Genomic DNA, 19965 nt, shown 5'->3' on the forward strand with positions numbered 1-19965 from the left:
TGCCCACGGGCACCTTCCAGCGGAGAGCTAGGAGTCTGAGCCCGACTTCCCCCTGTCCGTACCCCCCCGAAGCACCCTGCACTCACCGGGGCCACGGCAGCCCCGCGAGCCGCCCCCCGCCACACCGCCGAACCGCCGCCGGTGCCGGTGGCACTGCCGGTGCCGGGCGCCTCCAGCTCGCAGCGCCGCCGGCCCGCTGAGCCCTCCCCGCCCTAGCGCCGGCCGGCCCCCGGGGCTGGGCCAGCAGCACGGGGGAGGGCCCGCGGCGGGCCGGGGTCTGCCGGGGCCCTTCCTGCCCCCCACCACTGTGCCTGGCCGGCCCTGCACGGCCGCGGCTGCCTCTGCGTGTACAGTCCCGCGTAACAACGGAGAGGGGAGGTTTTGGGTGCTTCCAGCCCTCGGGGCAGCTCTGAGCCTCTGCCTGCCGCCCAGAGACACTCTCTTGGAATGGGAAGGGCTTTGGGGCTGCAGCGGGCTGGGTATCCCTATGGCTGGGGTCAGGTGGGGTTCTCCCCGGCTAGCAGCTTGGTGGGCAGGCGGGGTAGCCCCACAGCTACTAGTTTGTGGGGCGGGGGTCTCCCCGCGGCTAGCAGAGTGGAGCGCAGGGATATATCCGCAATTTGCGGGTTGGGGAGCAGGCTGGGATACCCCCACGGTTCACATGCAGAAGGTAGGAGTAGCCACATGGTTTGCAGGGGTACCCACATGGACTGCGGGTTGTAGGGCAGGCTGGTGTAGCCCCGTGTCCAGCGGGACACAGGGCAGGTGTGGGGGCCGGACACTGGGCTGCTTGCTGGGCGCCAGGAGATGCTCACAGCCTGACCCCGCTCCCCCCACGGTAGGATACTTCCACGGCTGCCGGGAGCACGTCAGCTGCTTTGGTTCAGACAGAGCCTTGTAGGGTAAGGAAGCCGGTTTCTTCCCAGTGACAGCAGCGGCAGAGCTGGCAGCCAGCCTACCGCGGCGCCAGCCCTCGCTCCCTCCCCGTCTGCCTCCCTCCTTGCTTCCCTCCTTCCCTCCCGGCCTCCCTCCATCCGCCGGCCGCGGCACTCACCGGGCCGCACGCTGAGGATGGCACTGCAGCAGGTGGCCCCCACCTCGTTGGCCGCGGTGACAGTGTACAGCCCGGCGTCGGCCACCCGGGCGCTACGCACCAGCAGCGTGTGCCGCTCGCCCTCCGCCTTGATGGGGCGCGTCGTGCTGCTCCGCAGCGGGACCCCGTCCTTCCTCCAGGACACTGCCGGCAGAGGCGGGGGTCACGCGTGGGCAGGAGAGTCCGAGCTTTCCCGGGCAACTGCGCAGGGTCCCGGGGAGGCCAGGCGCTCCTTTGCCTGGCCTGAGGACACCCATTTGCTATGGGGAGCATCCCCGGGATCCCTCGGCCCTCTGACAGAGACCGGGCCTGGCCCCTATCTGCTTCCGAACATCCTCCTGCCCTCCAGTGGAGGCTGGAAGAGGGAATTAAAGCTGCTTGGCTTCTGCCTGGCTTTGGCGACTGGCACCGGCCCTGGATACCCGGCTGCCCCCGCGTACGTCTTGGAGTCCCGGAGTCCATCAGCCCTAAAACCACCTGAGCTGCACCAACAGCAGCCCAGAGCATCAGAGAATCATAGAATGGCTTGGGTTGGAAGGCACCCTGATGATCGTCTAGTTCCAGCAACACCTCCTTCGCCATGGGCAGGGGCGCCACCCATTAGATCAGGTTGCATCACCCGTCCCTGCCCGCGTAGGGCTCAGTGGCCCTTCTCCCACTTTCCCAACAGCCCAGCCCAGCCCTGGGGGACAGCAGGCACCCTGCTTTCTGCACCATATCCTGGCACGCAGTGCTCAAGCACTTCGTTCCTTTCTGAGGGGAGGAAGGGCAGAAGGGGTGCTCCCAGGGCGGGCACATCACCTCCCCTGAGACACCCAGCTCAGCGCTGGGTGTCCCACACCGCGCAGGTAGGACACGGACACGCAGAGTCCCTCTGCCATGCTCGTGCCCCTGACACCCAGCCCCACAGCGGCTCACCTTCTGGCTGGGGGTTGGCTGTGACAATGCACTTGAGCAGCACCTCTGCCCCCACGACCACTGTCATGTCCTGGATGGGGATCTCAAAGATGGGGGCTTCCAGGGGGTCTTCACCCGCTGACACATAGGAGTCATCTGAGGACTCTGCACAGGGAGAGATGGACCCCATGGCTGTCAGCAGGGTGACTGAGTGGCTCCTGTGCCATGCTGGGCTGCATGCAGACAGAGCATGGGTCTCCCAACCCACTGGTCAACCACACCCTCCTGGGGCATCAGCAGGTACTTGGGCCATGCAGTGGACAAAAAGGCCACATCAGGATCCACATGGCACAGAGCAGGCAAGACGGGAGACAGGTAGCATTCAGCTTGTGGCACATCCCCGTAGGGCATAAGAGATGAGGTGACAGGGGAGTATGGAAGAAGGAGGGTTGTATAGCCTGCTGCACCCCCCACCCTGAACTTCCCCCAGTCCCTCATGGGATGCTAGCTGCTGCACCCCAATACATCAGCAAGCACCTCCCAGGTCTCTCCCCTCTCATGGCCCCAGCACCTGGTCAAAAGTCCTGGGGCTGTGCCAGGAGCCTCAGACACATGGGCCTGGCACTTCTCTGTTTAGAGCAGAGCCTAGAAGAAGCTCCCAGCCCAGGTATAGTCTGGTCTAACTGCTCCTTGCTGTAATGGGCAGGACACCTCTCCCCCAGCCAAGCCACCTTCCCCTGGGGAAGCTTGGGCTGCATGCCCTGCCTGGACCACCAAGCATGGCCCAGACAGGACAAGTTGCAGTGGGTGCCCTTTGCCCCAGGCCAGGGGTCTACGCTGCAAGTCAGCCCGCTGTGTCTTTTCTGTGCCAGGTGAGAGCAGCGAGAAGATGAAGATAGCAAGCGTTGTAACCTCAAGGCCCAGCAAACTGGCAGCCAGGCTGGTCTGTCTTATGGCACTTTTTGGTGCCAGCTACCCCAGCCTCCTGAGTCACATCCCTCCACTCCACCCCTTGGCTCCCCACACCTCCCAGGGGCAGGCTGGAGGTCCCCCAACCCACCCAGGGGCTGGCCAGGCCAACTCCGTGCCCGCAGGAGGGCAGAAAGCCATGGCCCTACCTAGCTCTGGAGAGGTGGGCCTGGCTCGGCGTCCCTTCCCCTTGCTCCGTGTGCTCCTGGCTTCTTGAGCCATCCGGCCACTCTCTTTCTTCTCTGACACTTTCATCTGCCTTCTCTCCACCTCCCTGCCCACACCATGCTGTCCTGCCCAGCTTCGTTCCAGACGAGCTTCCTGCTCCATCCCTGGCTTTGCCCAAGGCAGGAACCGCACTTCTGTGGGCGTCTCTGGCCGCCGGTACAGTCCGTGGGGCACAGCCAGTCGGGCAGCCAGGGCTTCACTCACTGCCCCAGGGCCACGGGCAGGGCCTCCATCTGGGTACGGGCTGCCTTCGGCAAGACCCACCTGCGAGAGGGCCACCCTTCCCTGCGGGCTGGCTTGTGCCAACGGCCACTGCTCCTTCTTCTTCACTTCCCCAATGCCTTCTTGCTGCAGATTCTTCCTGGCACCTGCATTCTCCACTGAGCTGGGCAGTCCAGCCACACTACCCCCCCCCACTGGGGCTCTCTTCCCACGCTGCCCCCCTGGCAGTGGCTCCCCATCAGGTCCCACCAACACCACACTGGAAAGTGCCAGGTGCTGGATGACGTGTGTGCTCTCTGCTGGCGGGCAGGTCTTGGGTGGCAGTGCCTTGCGTCCGCTGGCGCCCTGAGAGGAAGAGGTGCGGGGGGCACGGGGTGCAGGAGGCTCGCTGGTCGCTGGGGGTGAGGGTGCCGGAGGCAACCCGGCTTTGCACAGCTCCTGGGAGCGCCGCAGCTGCTGCTTGGAGACTGTCCGCTTGATGCGGGTCAGCTCCTCTGCAAACTTGTGCTCGATGGCATAGACGCGGTTGGCGAACTTGCCCCGCTCGTCAAAGGATGCGGCTTTCTGCCGGAAGGCCAAACGCCGGCACGCTGCCGTGCTGCCCGGCTCCCAGCGGCCACCTTCCCGCAGGTCCTCCCGCGAGCCACCCGGAGTGCTGGCACGGCGCGAGCCAGTGCCAGGCTGGTCGAAGGAGCGCGTCTTGCGCAGGGGCAGGTTGGAGCGTGTGGGAAAGGGACTGTCCTGCTCCAGGCTCCTCTGCCGCTCCTCAAAGTACTGCAGCCTCTCAAAGATCCTGGAGCCAGCACGCACCAGCTTGGGGGATGCCCGGACAGAGATGCGGCCAGAGGTGTCACTCATGGGTGTCTGCGGACGGGACTCTTGTGTGCTGCCCTGTGAGTACCCAGAGGACTTGGGCTTCTTGATCTTCTCCTCGTACTCCTCAGGAACGACATCCTGATACTCTACCGGCACCGAGGACTTCTTGCGAGGGGTCACGGGTGTGAAGGAGGGGACGCCAGGGCCACGGGCAGCAGGCTGGGACACGATGCCCATGGGTGGCTGCAGGCATGTGCCAGCACGAGGAGATGGCGAGCGGATGATGGGTGGCTTAGCAGTCAGCGGCAAGGCAGCGGGGGATCTTGGGGGCTCTGCACCAGGCTTTGGAGAGACAGGGCCTCTGTGAAGGTCATCTCTCCGGTAGCCTCCCTGGGGGATGCTGCTGCAAGGGCAGAGACAGAGGAGCATGGCTTAGAGGCCACCCTTGTACCTGCTTGGCTGCACCCCAGCTTCCAGCCTGCACCACAGTGCCCAATGGGGCATAGCAAGGGGGTCAAACAGTCAGGGCAGCCTTGTGACTGGGGAGACTCAAGGGGTCCCAGCAAGGGTATCTGGTCACCCCAAGACCATTGGGAGCTGGCTGGGTTAGGTGAGAGTCCTGGGCTGCTGGGACCCCTTGTCCATGGAGCAGAAGGGTGATGCTGGAATACTCAGTGAGTCTCCTCCCCAGGCCACCATGCAGACAGGACCAGGGGCTGGGGGGTGCCCCAGTTTGCTGGGGTGTCCTGCTGTGCTGAGGCAGTGCAGCCTTGCCAGAGGGTATCCCCAAGGCTGCAAGCCCTGCCTGTACACATGCTGTACATCTTCCTATCCCACTGCCCCCAGAGGGGCTCAGCAAACGCAGAACAGAAATCATAAGGTGGAGATGAGGTTCTGGTGGAACAAGCAGCCTTAAACAAAAATAGAGCAAGATGGAGGTCAAAGGAAGAGGCCTTCAGGAACCAAAGGTGGCAGGGAGGGACGGGGGCTCTGAGCACATCAGCAGGATCTGAGGAGGCAGCATGTCCCTGGACCCTGCTGCCACCCTTGTACCGTGGGCAGACACTTGTCAGTGTGTGTCCCAGGCTACTGTGCACCTCTGGTTCCCCACACTGCGGGATGTGCAGAGCACCATGGAGGGGTGGAACGGGAAAATACCCACAGCATAATCTGTGGGTGAGGTACTGCAGTTCAAGCAGTGGCACAGGGGATACCCCCAGCCTCAACCTGGCCACAGCAGAAAGGGACCCCCCTACATCACCCCCAGGCTGTGTTGCTCCCACCTTCTCACCACGAATAGGCTGCCTACTGCTCAGAGTCCCCACTCCTCATCTAGGAAGGTGAAGGCAAAAAAAAAGCCCAGGTGGAGGGAAGGAGATGGCTGCAGGAGTTGGAAGGAGATGGCCCCAGCGCGATGTCCCCTCCGTGTGCTTCCCCTGGCTACTTACACATGGAGTGAGAGCGCCCGTCCTCGGTACAGGCTGAAGGCGCTGCCGTACGGGTCGCTGGCCACCGAAAGGCTATCCTCTGACCCCCAGCTCGTGCCCACCAGATTAGCCCGTGATGCCCGCACCAACGGCTCCACGCCCAGGTGCCGCACCTCGGCGCCACGTGGGGCCGGCGTGTTTGCTTGCCTTGGGGTTCCCTGCGGCTGCGGCCAGGCAGCGGGACGGAGGTAAGGTCCCCGTGCAGAGAGGCTGGCGTCCGTCTCCTTCTCCACCACGGTCTGCTGGCTGCCTGACCAGCTGGAGCGCTCCTCTGCCTGTGACAGGGCCAGCACCGAGGTTGGTGTTGTGTTCATGGAGGCGTCCACAAGGGTGTCAGACCCACCTGAGAGAAGAGGGATGAGCCAAGACTGGATGCCTGAGGGGACAAGCTCAGGCACCCAAAGCCTGGCTAGCAGAGGCCTTGTGGGGAGGCATGGCCAGCAGCCAGTGTCAGGGCTCAGTGCCAGCCAGGTGTCCCTGCTCACCCGTGGGGGTGCTGAAGGCCGTCTCATCGTGGAGATCACTGCGCTGTGTCACCTGGGGGTCGCTGGATTCATCTTCACCTGTCTCCGAGTCTGAGTGGGAGGGAAGAGTAGGGAGTGAGTGTACAGAGACAGCAGACCACACTGGTACTGCTGGTTGCAGACCCATTGGCTCCAGGAGCACGAGAGCAGTGCCCAAGCAGCTCCAGGGCAGGAGACATGACTGTGACCTGCAGGGACAAGCTGCCAGTAGGGAAAGGCAGGACTGAGAGTGGGAAAGTCCAGCAGGGCAAGGGCAGGCAGGAACAGTGTTAGATGATGGGAGGAAGGGAGGCAGTGCCAGCAGTGGGAATGCAGCTGGCAGAAACGGCATGGGGACAAAAAAGCAGGGCAAGGATACAGTGGAAGTGACAGAGCAGGGTGGCAGGCTGGGAAACAGGGTCCACTATGGGGACAGAGATGGCATTGGGAAGAGGTCTTCCTACCGTAGCTTTGTTTCCTGCAGGAGCGGAAAACTTCGCTTCCATAGGGGCAGCAAGAGAGAGAGAGACATCAACACCCGGTTATCGGCCCGGCCTGCGGAGACGCGGGGGGCAGCAGGGGGGTCCCTTGTCCCCAGCACTTCCCCACCATGTCCCCACTCTGCACCACATTCATTGCACACCGCTCCAGTGCTGCACACAGACCCTCTCCTCACACACACGGTCACACCTGTGCAGTGCACAGCACCATTCCCTCCCTGTGCCACGGTCACATCTTGCCCAGCAGGACAGCCACCCCCTATCCCTGGAGCTGCTGATCTCACTGCTGCAGTATCCACACATCCCTCTGTGCTCCACAGTGCATCTCAGCCTGGGGCTGGACCGCCCCAGTCTGTGCCCCAGCTGGGTGCTCCTGGGGGTGCTGGAGCACACGGACATGTGTCCATGTGCACACAGCCTCCCCCTGGCACGTACAAGTCCATCCTCTGCTCCACCAGTGCAAGTGCTGTACAATACAGCTGTGCTCCACAGCACAGCTGAGGTTGATAAAGCCAACATTCTCAGGACGGGGCATCACTAAGAGCTGCCCCGCACCAGGCAGGATGTGGCAAGGCCATTTCAGCCTCACCCTAATGTCCCATTCCAGGAAAGCTAGTGCCATGCCACCAGGGAAGGACTGACTTTCCTCCTTGCCACTGCCCAAGCCCTCACAAGCTGCAGCAGCAACCCCTGCAGTGAGGAACATGTCCCCAGCCCCATCGCTGCTCCTCTCCATTGCACTCTTAAGGTGTGTGGGGGGCTACCCCTCTGCAGCCCAGCACACAACCAGCTGCTCCATGCACTGCTAGTGCATCAGATTCCCAATCCTGGCCACAACAGTCCGGTAGCCCTTGAGCGAGCAGAGCTGCAAGGCCGGGAGCAGGCCAGCTGCATGGGGGACGCTGTGAGCTCCTGGCTGACTGGGACCCTGTTTTGTGGCTGGCAAGATGCAATCCAGCCCTGCCCAGCCTCTGCTCGCTGCCCCTTGCAGCACGGTGGTGGAGCCCATCCCGGCACACTTGGGGCGGCAGGGGGGAGTCGGGTCCTGGTAACTCAACGCACCATGCGTGAAGCGCCCGAAGCGCCGCGAGTGCCCAGTCTTCTGCAAAGGAAAAGAGAACAGAGCATTACCCATGGCACAGCATGGACCCATCCTGCCACAGACACGCGCCACTGCCGCGCCTCGCACGCACACACACTGCACACGCAGCACCGCTCACACCCACAACTGCTCACACGCACTCTGGCACGACACACGTCGTACCACTCACGCCCTCCCACTGGCAGGGCACACCTGCCACCGCTCACATGCACCCTCGCTGCACGCCCACGGGTACCCACAGGCACACTCCCCCGCGCACACAGAGATGGATGGGTGTAGGTGGGCACGTGTAGCGCATGCCCAGCCACACACACTCACACACACCTGTGCGCACGCGCGCACACAGAGTCCCCTTGGTGATGGCACTGTGAACCCCAGCCCTGTGCTGCAGCCCAAGCCCAGGAGTGACAGTCCTGAGCATCCCAGAAGCCTCAGAACTATTGCCTGTAGCTGGCATAGCCTGCAGCAAAGTCTTTGCCTGGGCTGCTGCCCAAGTGCTCTGCAGCCCCTTCAATGCCACCCAGCCAGCATGGGGATTTGGCCAGCAAAATGTCTTCCAGGCACTGGCCCAGACTCCACCATGGCCGCCGTCCCAGCATGGGGACAGCATCCTCCATCCCCTGTAGAGGCCATGCCAGTTGAGAGAGAGGCTGCCTGGCAGCACGGGACTGGCCTGTTGGTGTGGGGTTGGAGGCATCAGGGCTGCGCTCACTCGTGCCGTCTGGGCAGGCAGGTGGGACCTGAGCATGGGGTGGAGGCACCAGGAGGTTCCTGCCAACTTGGCTGCCCTCTGTGCTGCAGCCCAGAGCTGGGCACTTGCGTGCCAGGGAAGGGACCAGCTGAGGGCAGCCTGTCTGCCAGACCCAGTGTGCACTGACGCCATATCCCAGGAAAGCAGAGGGACGGGGTGATCTCCAAGGCAGGCAGAAGTGGGAATGTGGAGTGCAGACAGGCAGGGCTGGGCTGCCAGGACTCAGCATCCTTCCCAGCCAGTCTGAGTGACAGGGTCTCCCCAGGACACTGATGGCCCATGCCCTTTCTCCCCAGTGTGGAGCCCAGGGCTGGACACACGTCTGTCCTGAAGCCCTTCACTCCACCAGCCCCCCCTGCCCCGCCACCCCTCCGGCTCCCAAGCAGGTCACGGAGAGCCAGACCCCAGGGACAGCCAGCCACCAGGGATGGACAGCCAAGCATGGCGAGCAGTTAGTTGCCCTTGAAGGGCAGTAGGTTCATTTCACAAAGCCCGAAGCTGCTTCCACTGCAGGTGTGCTGCCTGCACACGGGCAGCGCTCAGGGGTTCCCACAACGCCCTGCCTGCATGCAGTGCTGGCCAGAGGGCAGCGGCTGCACGAGACACATTTGTATTCAGGCTGAGCCAGGCTTCACCTCCCCTTTTCGGCTGACTGTGCTGGCTCTGGCTGGAAGCCCGTCTTCCAGGACAGGGAAAGATGAGTGATTAACTGCACCATCGGCGGATAATTCCCCCATTAAAAAATGAAAATGCAATTGAGTGCCATTATCGGGTACTCTTGTGGCTTCCCCGGGGACAGGCGACATCGGCTCCCCATCAGATATGGTGACTGCACCCAGTGGGCCTGGCTCCACTGCCCAGAGCTACAGAGGGGCTGAACCCCCTCCCCTTCACCTCTCAACAGGTCCCTACAGGATCAGGGCACACCGAGGGGTCAGGGCACCTTGTAGGATCAGGGCACCCTGCAGACTGGACCTGCCTCAAGCACAGCACCCACCTGCAGCCCACTAGGGAACAAGTGCTGGGGGATGCAGTCAGCCCCAGGACAGGAGATGGAAAGGGGGCAGGAGCAGCTTAGGGCTTGGTGTGGGGTTGGAGTCTGCATGAAGGGGATAGACAGAGAGTGGGGGTAATTCTCCTGTGTGGAATTTCATTTGCATCTTGGGAAAAGGGGTGGAGTACCCCAGGAGCACACTCTGTGCCTACCCAGCCTGGAGTAGAGAGAAGAGCTGGCTGGGACCCACACCCAGCTTCAACCCTGCACTGCAATGTAGCTGGGTTACACCTGGAGTTGTTTCCTTCCTTCCCCTGTGCCAGGCATTGATCCACCTGCCCAGGCTAGGGTCCTGCACTGGCCCAAGCATGGGGCATCCCTCACCGTGGCCATGGGGCCTAGGGGAAGTTAAGGATCACCCAGGACCATGGTGCTTGCCACCACCTAGCACGTGGAGCCCAGTACCACATGGCACTGCTGCCTATTGTGTGAGACAGGCAGACAGGGAGCAGTGATGGAATGGTGGGGAGGGAGCAAGTGACTTGCCTGGTGCAGACAGACAACTGCTGTGGCTGTTCTGATACCCCTCCCGTGCTCAGCCAGCGGTGAAGGACCCTAATCTGCCACACAGACAAGCTCCTGGACTTGTTGTTCCCAAATGCAGATGGGGCAGCCGGGCTGTGCGTACCATCCTGCCCCAGAGGGACCCTCTGCACCTTCTCTCGATGGGGACCTGTCCCGTCGCGCATCTTCCACCCCTGGGAAGGTGCTGCGCCCGACAGCCTCTTCCCAGTCCCTTCTGGGCCACCAGGCAGGGCGACAGCGGGGAGGCTGTGCATCGGGCTTGTGTGCCCGGGGGAATTGGGGGCGGGGGGCTTCCTGGAAGTATGTTCCCCATCCTCCATCCCCCGCCGAGGCCAAGTGACGTCCTTGTTCCTTGCTCGGCAGCGGAGCGTGCGGCGGGCCCGCGAAGGAGCCTTGCCTGTGCCAGGCATGCTCCTGACGCGGAGGGGATGACGCATGCAAAGCCTCGTCTCCAGCTCCGTGACCACCGCCAGTGGGGCTGGGGGGAGCCGTGGAGCAGCCTCCATTTGCTGCCCCGACTCCAGAGGGCAGAGAGGGAAGAGAGGGGCGTGGGGAAAGCCCCGGCGGGGGTCCTAGCCCGGGTGTTGGCACAGGAGATGCTGAGCCCCTGCCCTCTGCCCCTCCTGCCCGGGCTGGTGAGGCCAGGCAAGCAGCTGGCACCTTGCTCTGCAAGCGGGGCTGAAGCTGGTGCTGTGCAAAGCCCTGGGGAGCCCCAGGGTGCAACGGAAGGGCTGGAGGGACACTCCCATCCCCATCCTTATTCACATCCCCATTCCCGTCTCCATCAGCATCCATTCCCATCCCCAGCCGCTCTCGTCACTGCCCCCTTCTCCCGGCACCCGCCGGCACGGCAGCCTGGAGCCCTTACCTGGAAACGCTTCTTCACCCAGATCTTCTTCATGCTTCTGCAGAGCCCTGCTGGCCCGGCGACACGGACTCAGGCCCGGCAGGACGGCAGCCCGCTCCCGGCGGGGTCCCCGCTGTCAGCACGTCGCGGAAGCAAGCGATGCTCCGAGCATCCTTCACCACCGACAGCCGGGAACGGTAGAGGCAGAGGAAAGGGCTCGCCAGGTTGGGCTCTCGGGAGGGCTGGAGCTGTGAGCATGAAGCATCACTGGAGTGCTCCTCCCTCCATCCTTCCCCCGCCTGCCTCCGCCTCCGCCTCCCCGCCAGCCCTGGCACACAGTGACAGCGGTGGGGGACAGGCAGGGCACAGGTGGTGGGGGGCGACGGCCACTGTCGTAGAAGGGAGGGAGGGGCATGTCTGAGGCGGGTACATGGTCTCTCCACCTCTGGCTTTGTCTACACGGCAGCCGGAGGTCCGAGCCCCCTGCCAGGCAGTGCAGCTCTACCGCTGCTCCCTCTCACCTGTCCATCCTGCCACACTGCCCAGGACAGGGGTTGTGCTTCTCTCTTAGCACACGGCCCCCCACTGCAGCCCCCACACGCAGACCAGCTGGGATAGCAACAACAAAACACAGCAGGGCTCTGTGTGCTGTCCCCAAAGTGCTCCCACACAGGGCAGCTCCACTGCCACAGCTGCCACAAGTCTGCACCCAGCAGCACATCTGCAGTGTGCCATGGCACTGCCCCACTAAGACACGGGCTCACCATCACTCTGCCAGCCTCTGCTCAGCCCCCCACATCCTCCAGTCATCGGTAATGCAGAAAGGTCCCCTTGCCGAGGCACGAGTGTGGGTCACAGCACAGCCGTACATTGACAGGAGCTAATATTGGCACAGCGCTTCACACCAATTCCCCTGGCAAACCACACAGCCTCCAGTCTCAGAGGTGGTGCCAAGGCAAACCTCTTACCCTGCCCCCCAGGAGCTTCAGGACCCACATAGCTTTGCAGGCCTGGACTGCTCAGCCCCGGCGTAGTGTCACTGCTCTGTGGCTGGTGGGGAGACAAATTTAACCTGGGAAGGTAGGCTGCTGTCCCTGTCCATGGGGCATGACACACACAAGAGCTCCCTTCGTGCTGGGGTGAGGACCCACAGCACAGCAGGACTCTGTGCCCAGGAGTGAGCTGTCATGGGGCTCCTGCAATGTGGACAGAAGCTGTGGGTGGGAGTCCCCACTGAGGTTGGTCAGGGACATTAAGACCTACAAGTGCTCCTGGGGTGCTGGCACAACCCTGGCACACCTTCCCCAGCTGACCATCCCAAGCCCTGCTGGCCTGTCCCAGTTTTCTGGGTGATGCTACAAGTAAGCCAGAGGGGTAATCCCAGTCCCACAGCTTCAGCAGGTCCTGTCCTGCATGCCATGCCCCTCACAGCTCTTGGTGCCCCACAGCTCTCAATACCTTGCTTCATCAACTCACCAAGCCCTGCAGCATTCATCAGCCCCCTTTCCAGGCCCTTGGAGAGGCTGCCAAGGTCCTGGCCTCACCATCTGTTTGAGCTGTCCCTTCCCACTGCAGAGCATTCATGGGGACGCTGCTGGAGGCCTCCCCTCCCAGTGCTTGTCCCCATGCTGCTCACCTATCCCCTGGGGAGCCAGCTGCTCCATAAGGAGCTGCTCACAGGCATCACGCTCCCCATGATGCTTGGCAGCTCTGGTAGCTTTTCTCTGCTTCCCCTCCCAGCTCATAACTCCAAACGTGAGGCTTTTCATGGCTCCATAATAACTTGCAAATTACCCAGTACAAAAGGAGCTGTTTATACAACATTTCTGTCAGTCCCACAATTCGAGTGATGCTGCGGAGTTTCCGTGGAGACCCTGCACGTCAGAGAAGTCCTACAAATGCTACAGCTGGCATTAAGGGAATCTCCTGTCAGAGACAGAGGTCTCTGCTGCCCCCACTCCCCCAGCCCTGGGTGGGGACAGAAATGGTACCCATGAGCCAGAGCTGGGTAAATGTGGCATTCGTGTATGTCAGGGTACCTGCACCCAGGGCTTCCCTGCCAGGTACTCTCACCCTATCTGTGCATGCCTGTGGTCCTGCTGCAGATACACAGCCTGTGCCTTCTTTTCACACTCAAGTGGGATTAAAAGACTGATCAGGGATGCTGGGAAGAAGCACCAAGGCTTGGACTTGTCACACAGTGGTGCCAGGGCAAAGGTGCTGTCACCAAAGTGCCCACAAGGACAGCCCCAGGGCTGGCCTCAGGGAGGACCACCTTTGTCCAGCCAAAACACAGTCACCTGTGTATCCAGCTATCCTACATCTGCTGCCCATTGGTCACAGCTCCTGGCTTGCTGGGCGCACAGCTCTTCCCATCAACTGTGACTCTGTAGCCATCCCTCAGCAAAAGCTTCAGGAGTGACTCTGGGTTGTGCCAGAGATGCTGAACCCCTGGGAATAGCCGGGTCACCTCCAAGAGGCCGTGCTTGTCGCAGGCAGCAAAACTCCTTTTCAGTGGCAGCGGCACCTGCAAATTCCCCCATCAGGGCAAAGCTGAAGTCATTGCAAATGTCCCACGGGCAGTGATGGCCACCTGCACATAGGGCTGCCCCTCTGCCCTGCCCCAGCCCAGGAGCAGCCCTGACAATATCCTGCTGCCCTGCAGGTCAGGGGCCTAGGACAGAGAACAGCAGCCAGCGCAGCTGTGGCATGGACAAGAAACACACCTGGAGCAGGTGGCCCCACTGCCACCCAGCTCCAGCTTTGCCTGCTGGACACACATCATCCCCAAGCAAAGCAGACAGCAAACACTTGCTCAAAATGCAGCATAAATTCCACTGTTCCAAGAAGCACAGCCACACCTTGCTGGGCCTCCTGGCTGTTCTGCACAGATCCTGACCCGCTATCACAGCTCTGGCCTGGCACCAGCCCTCTGCCCCCGGTCCCAGCCAGCAGCCCCCTTGGCTCAGAGCTTGAATAATTGATGGTGGCGTGTGCATGCGGCGTCTCGAGTAGGAGGAGGTCTGGGCATGAATCTTTCATGGGTTTGCACCTCCTGGAGCTGCCAGGGATGGGCGGCGGGAGGTGGGGATGTGCTAGGAGCCTGGGTAGGTGGGCACCTTCCGTAGCTCTATCCCCAGGGAAAATAAATACAGCAGCGGAATGTCCCTTGCCACCGGGCAGGGCAGCGCCACAGCATCTTTCTGACCCTGGAGGAGCAGTGCTGTGCTGTCCCCCCTCTACCGAGGGCTGGGACAGCCCAGTGCCCTCTCCAGCTTCGCCTCCCTTGCTGCCACAAGAAGGATGCACACGGTGCTCACTGCAGGCAGGGAACACAGGGATGCAAAACAGTGATGTGACCTTGGCTCTGGGCACCTGGACATGGAGCAGGATGGCATGAGGCATTACATCCCTGCTCTGCCAGCCTCTGGCATAGCCCCTAGCTGGGAGTGAGGGGCTGCCTGCTGTGGGGGAAAGCAGGCAAGAGTGCAGGCAGCAGGGTGGAAGCCCCTTCCCAGTGCTACCATGCCAGGGCACAAGCCAGCAACCTGGTGTCAGGAGGCAGGAAGGGCAATAGGAGTGATGGGCAGCCCTGGAAGGAGGAAGAGGCTGTCCTCCCCTCATGCAGTCCTGAATATTGGTGCTATATTTACCCAACTGCAGGCCTGGGTTTCGGCCTCTTGCCTGTAACACAAGCCCTGCAGCCTGCCAGAATCCGAGGGGATGGCACATTCCTCAGCAAAAATAACCCTCCAGCAGCAGGCGAGAGGGCAGGGGTGGAGGTGACTGACTGGACAGCTGCACTCACCACCCCGCTCGCTGGGAGCAGACGTCTCGCTCCGACAGACCCTGGGATGGGAACCTGGCACACGTGGCCACCACACCAGCCCCTTGCCCAGGTGGATGGGGGCAGAGGTGGGAGCCACTCTGGGGTAGCTGGCATGAAACATGGACACGGTGCTGCAAATTATGAGACTAAAATTAGGCACTGAGATAAATGGCCAGGGATGCTGAGCCACCAGGGACGCTGTCAGCACAGCCATCCCCAGTGGGCTCCACTGCCATTGCCATGCACCATCAGCTGAAAATTTACATCAGCATTGCCCCACTGTAACTCCTCACACAGGAAGGGTTCATGCAGGGCCACCACACACAGGAAGATTCTGCTCCCTTTCCTGCCCCCAAATGCAGGCAGGTGCAGGCTGTTTCCTGGGCAGAGGAATGGCTCCAAGACGGTTTGATTGCTGAGTGCAGGTGGAGGCAAATGGAGCAAGACCCTGCACAGGGAGCCCAAGATGGACACATCCAACCTTGAAATGAGAGGCAGCCTGGGTGGGGAGGATCAGGCAGTTCTGGCACAGTGAACAAGGGCTAGGCTCTAAAAGGAGATTAGCTCGGGTTCTTAAGAGGTGATTTAATCCAGTTTACAGGGAAAAAATTCAGGAGATGCAGCTGAGAGGTGATAAAGGCTTTAGCAAGTCCAGGAGCAATGGAGCTATGGTAGGGGCCAGGACTGGCTGGAAGGATCTGAAGGATCCCTGGGTGGACCTGGGAAGCCCCTGGACCAGCCTGGTGCTGCTGTGAGAAGGGTCAATGCACTCCACCTGCACCCACGGAGCTGGGGCATTAGGGAGAGCCTGCAGCAGGAGAGGGGCAGTGCAGTGGGGCACGGGAGGGATAGGGTGGGACAGTGGCGATGGTGTGCCCCTGGCAGCCCTGGCACTTGGCTGCCTGGCCAGCCCCACACATGCTCTCCCCGCTCCCTACAGTGAGCACTGACGTGCTCAGGGAACCTGGGAGAAGAGCAGGAGAAAATCATTAGTGGGGTGGAGCGACAGATTCAGGGCAAGAGATTAGAGGAGCTAAATCGGGCTTGTGTGAGCAAGGGGGACTGCTGAGCTGGTACAGGAGGAGCTTCCCAGGCTGAGTACAGAGATGAGCAGCATGGAGCCCCCCCAGGCCACCACCAGGGACCTGAGCCATCTTGGGGAGAGCCAATGCTGTCCACACAGAGATCTTCAGCCTGGCAGTGCACCAGGGAGAAAAGGGGCTCTGTGCCCACCAGAGACCACTACCTGTCAGTGGCAGATGGAGCAAGGACACAACAACACCTCCAGACACAGAAGACTGGGATCCTAAGCCCAGAGAAAGAGCTGATCTTACCAGTGGAGCAAGAGCATTCCAGTACCTCCAGACACAGGGGCCTGGGATCCTAAGTCCAGAGAGAGCCTTTATCCTGCCTGGGGACCCTGCACACATCCCTCTTGCCCTATAAGTGGCTGATGACCTGGCTCACAGAGTGCCCCAGGGAAGAAGGATGGGATGTCCCTTCCAAGTACAAGGACAGCAGAGCTAAGAGTGGAACTTCTGTGATCCCTGGAGACCTGTCCAGCACCTGGCAGGATGTGGCACTCTCTTGGCACTGCCACAGAACACCACAAAGACATTTCTGTGTTGCCACAATGACAAAGCCACACTGTGGGCTGCCCTGCTTCTTGCTCAACCCAGTGCCCCAAAGCCTGCACAGCTCCAGAGGTGTCTCTGGCCCAGGGATACCTTTTCGGGTGGCTGTTTGCTCAATGGTGGTGCATCCATGGCCAAGAGCCTGCTGGGAGGAATGCCCAAGGCAGGGTGACATTCACAATGCACATTTGGCAATCCTGGCTGCTCCGTCCCTCCCTCAGCTGCCCCAGAAAGGCAGTGGTGAGGTGGAGGCTGGGAATTGGGAGCAGGGAAGAGTGCGTCAGCACAACGGGAACGGGCACCTGGGGAAATCAGACTGTGCTGTGCAGCACTGGGGCCCAGACTGGTGTGGCCATGGAGAGGTGCAGCTGCATGCATGAAGACAGGGTGACCCCCCTGCTGTCCACCCCAGACAGGCTGCCCCTCCTCCAGGGCAGTGCATGTCTCCATTCTGCACACACCTCACATCCAGCTCCACCATGCCACGGTCCCCAAAGGCGTGCTGCACAGCGACTCCACAAAGACTCACTGCAGGGCAGAACCCCTGCTGCACACTTCTCTGCTCCTCCTGCTACCCCACCAGGCTCCTGACCTGCACATAAACCTTCCTCCATCCTCCAAACACCACTTCTCCAGACTCCTGTCTCAGTACTCCCCTCCAGCATTGTGAAGGCTCCTTCTGACCTGCCACAGTCATCCAGTCCCCTGCTCAAGGTGCAGCATCTCTGCAGAGTTCCAGGTGCAGTTCCTTCCCTGGAGCCTCAGGACTCAGTGTTGCTTCCCTCACTCCTCATCCTCGCTGTCCCCATGCAGACAGCATATCTCACATCTCAAAGCAGTGCCACCTGCCTCCACACTCCCCAACACTCAGGCCTTCAATGTCCCAGGGAGGTGGCATCCATCCTCCATGAGGAAGAATTTGTTACCGAAAGGGCTGCCAAGTACTGGAACAGGATGGCCAGAGAAGTGGTGGACACACTATCCTTGGAGGTATTCAGAAAACACATAAATGTGGCACTTAGGGACATGGTTTAACCAGGACTTGCCAGTGCTGGGTTAAGGGCTGGATTGATGATCTTAGAGGCCTTTTCCAACATAATTCTATGACTCTATGATTGCATGATTCTGTGATGATGGGGCAGAGGGGGCTGAGCCCCATACCCACAGGACGAAGCCCATGGGGCTGGGAGTGCAGCCCCCATGCACTCCCTCTCTGACTGCTGCACCCAGGGGTGATGGTGATGAGCAGAGGGGCTGCCACAGGGATAAGCAAATGCTTGTCAATTTGCCTTGACTACCAGGTCTCGCCCACCGCAGGGCACAAGCTCCACCTCCTCGTCAGCCCCACCTCTCACGTTAGGCTTCTCCTCCTAGCCCCACTGGCCTTCCAGTTCAGCCAGTGCATTTCCAATGCCTGGTAGAGCAATTATGGTGATCGTGCGGGAGTTCTGACCGTGGGCAGCTGGTGGGGGGGTACTGAGGACCGTGTTGGTTGCTGTGGTGGGTGGTACCACCAGTACCATGTGCTCAATCCCCATCTCTCTCTCTCTCTCTCTCTCTCTTTCTCTCTCTTCTCTGTCTCTCCTCCTGCCCCGAGCAGGTTTGGCATCACATGCTCCCAACACCTCTGTGCCCAGTCCTGGCACTCAGCCTGGCCTGGCAGCGGGTACTGCAGCCACATGCTCGCTCCAGGCTGGAGAGCCATCCCAGTGCTGCCGGCACCCCAGCCTGCAGCAGGGTGGGCACAGCAAAGCTCAGCAGCCCTGTCTGGCCCCAGGGCACTGCAGCAAGAGCCTGCAAAGCACTGCTGCCACCCTCGGCAAGCACTTGCTGAGGTCTGTGCCAGCACGACCGTGCTGGTGGCCACGTCACCCTTACCTTCCATGTCAATGATGGCCAGCACCGCACTGGTCATGGCCTCTCCCTGCTCATTCTCAGCGACGCATGTGTACACACCGGCATCCTCCTTCTTGCTGTCCCGGATCCAGAGGGTGCCATACTCCTCGCCACCCTGGGCCAGCTGCTCCTCGTTTCGGTACCAGCGGAGGCTGGGCCGGGGGCTGCCCGCCACCACCACTCGCAGCCGGATGTCACAGCCGGTGCCGATCGCTGCATTCTTCAGTTTCCTCACAAAATACGGTGCTGCCAGGCGAGCTGAGCCCTCCTGGGGCGGCCCCGGTTCTGCTGTGACCTTGGCGCGCTTCGGGGGGATGCCAGGGCTCGGCGGGGCTGCCCGAGGCTCGCCACCGGCCCTACCCGTGCCGCTGCGTCCCTGTGCTCGGTGCATAGCCTGCAGCTCCCCCACCACCACCCGCCACCCGTGTCACCCCAAACCAGCACGTCGTGCCCTTCTTCTCCCCCTGCCTGCAGTCTGGGGGTGCCGGGTGCCTGACTGGGGCGCTGGGGCAGTGGCGACCCCCCAGTCCAAATGCCCTCCGGTTCTGTGCCTACCCCCCACAGGCTGCAGCCCCAAAGGTCGCAGCCTGTGGGCAAGCAAGGGTCTATATTTAGGCTGGGACTCGGGTTCCTGCTAGCCCAGCCGCCACTCACCAAGCGCCCGGTGCAGTGTGGCACTCACACCCCGTGCTCTGCTGCACCCCCAAGCCCGCCCAGCGCCTCGGCACCTGCTCGTCGCCGGCCGGGGTGCGAGTCCCGCGGGTGCTGCCCGCTCGCTGAGCCGTCCCCGTGCTGGGGCCGTGGCGTCCCCCCCCTCACCCGGCCCGTCCCGTCCCGCGCAGCCCCCGGCGAGCTGCGCTCCCTCTGCCCCCTCTCCTGAAGTGGCAGCTGCCTCTGATATGTCACATTCCTTGGCTGGGCTCCCCCTCTCTGCGCCTGCTGCCCCGTCCCTGCAGCCCAGCTCCACTTGCAAAGATAGAAAAGGGCCAGCACCTTTCCATATTAGCTGAGAGGCTCGGGGGGGACCCAGCCTTCCTCCCCCGCTTCCCCTTCTCCGGCAGTGTCATTGGATCAGGGCAGAGAGACCCTGACGGCATGTGGAGGGAAAGGACACCGTCATGCTTCCTGCAACGTAAGACCCCGGGCGGGAGCCAGCCCTTCAGGGCCCCCTAGCTCCGTTCCCAGCAGACAGCAGAGGTGGGGATCCCAGCATCCCCGATCACCACAAATCCTCCCTGCTCGGGAGGCTGCAAACGCATCAAGACTCCGTTTCTCTCACTGGGCCGCTGCCTCTGCCCCGGGCGCTGTAGCTCCCAGCCAGCCCTGCTGGAGCTGTTCGGCTTTGGGGCGCCCTGTGGCAGCTGCCACACGCCGGGCTCCAGGAAGCGAGCAGTCAGGGATGGTGTGTGCCAGATGCTGCCTGGCCATCCTTGGGAAAGGCAGGGCTTCCCCATCTCCTGGAGCCATGGTGACGCCTCAGTTCCTGGCCCCAGCCGCCCTCGCCAGGGGCAGTAAATCTGTGTGAGCAGGACGCCAGGGACATGCCACGGTGCTTCCCAGCTGCAGGCCAGCCCCGACGGCTTTGGCACAGCCCATTGCCACCAGCCTAAGG

The 19965-nt window shown here is 61.9% G+C and overlaps 1 protein-coding gene across 7 annotated transcripts in view; it reads right to left on the reverse strand.

Annotated features, from left to right (window-relative positions):
• Positions 1-19142, reverse strand: part of SPEG (striated muscle enriched protein kinase) — a 38689-nt gene extending 19547 nt beyond the window's left edge. For 2 of the 7 annotated variants that reach the window (XM_015635164.3, XM_033515938.1), the window contains exons 1-6: positions 18336-19142; positions 6198-6287; positions 5674-6055; positions 3109-4628; positions 2012-2155; positions 1055-1237 (exon numbers count right to left, since the gene is read on the reverse strand). In XM_015635164.3, the coding sequence (XP_015490650.1) occupies positions 1055-1237; positions 2012-2155; positions 3109-4628; positions 5674-6055; positions 6198-6287; positions 18336-18744 (2728 nt within the window). In that variant the 5' untranslated portion in view covers positions 18745-19142. Of the gene's footprint in view, positions 1-1054; positions 1238-2011; positions 2156-3108; positions 4629-5673; positions 6056-6197; positions 6288-6679; positions 6715-7777; positions 8911-11015; positions 11304-18335 lie in introns of those variants that run through there. The other 5 variants (XM_015635168.2, XM_015635169.3, XM_015635167.3 and 2 more) reach the window with 5 other exon arrangements.
• Between the last annotated feature and the right edge of the window lie 823 nt (positions 19143-19965).

The sequence above is a fragment of the Parus major genome, chromosome 7 (assembly GCF_001522545.3).
Source record: "Parus major isolate Abel chromosome 7, Parus_major1.1, whole genome shotgun sequence".
Classification (NCBI taxonomy): Eukaryota; Metazoa; Chordata; class Aves; order Passeriformes; family Paridae; genus Parus; species Parus major.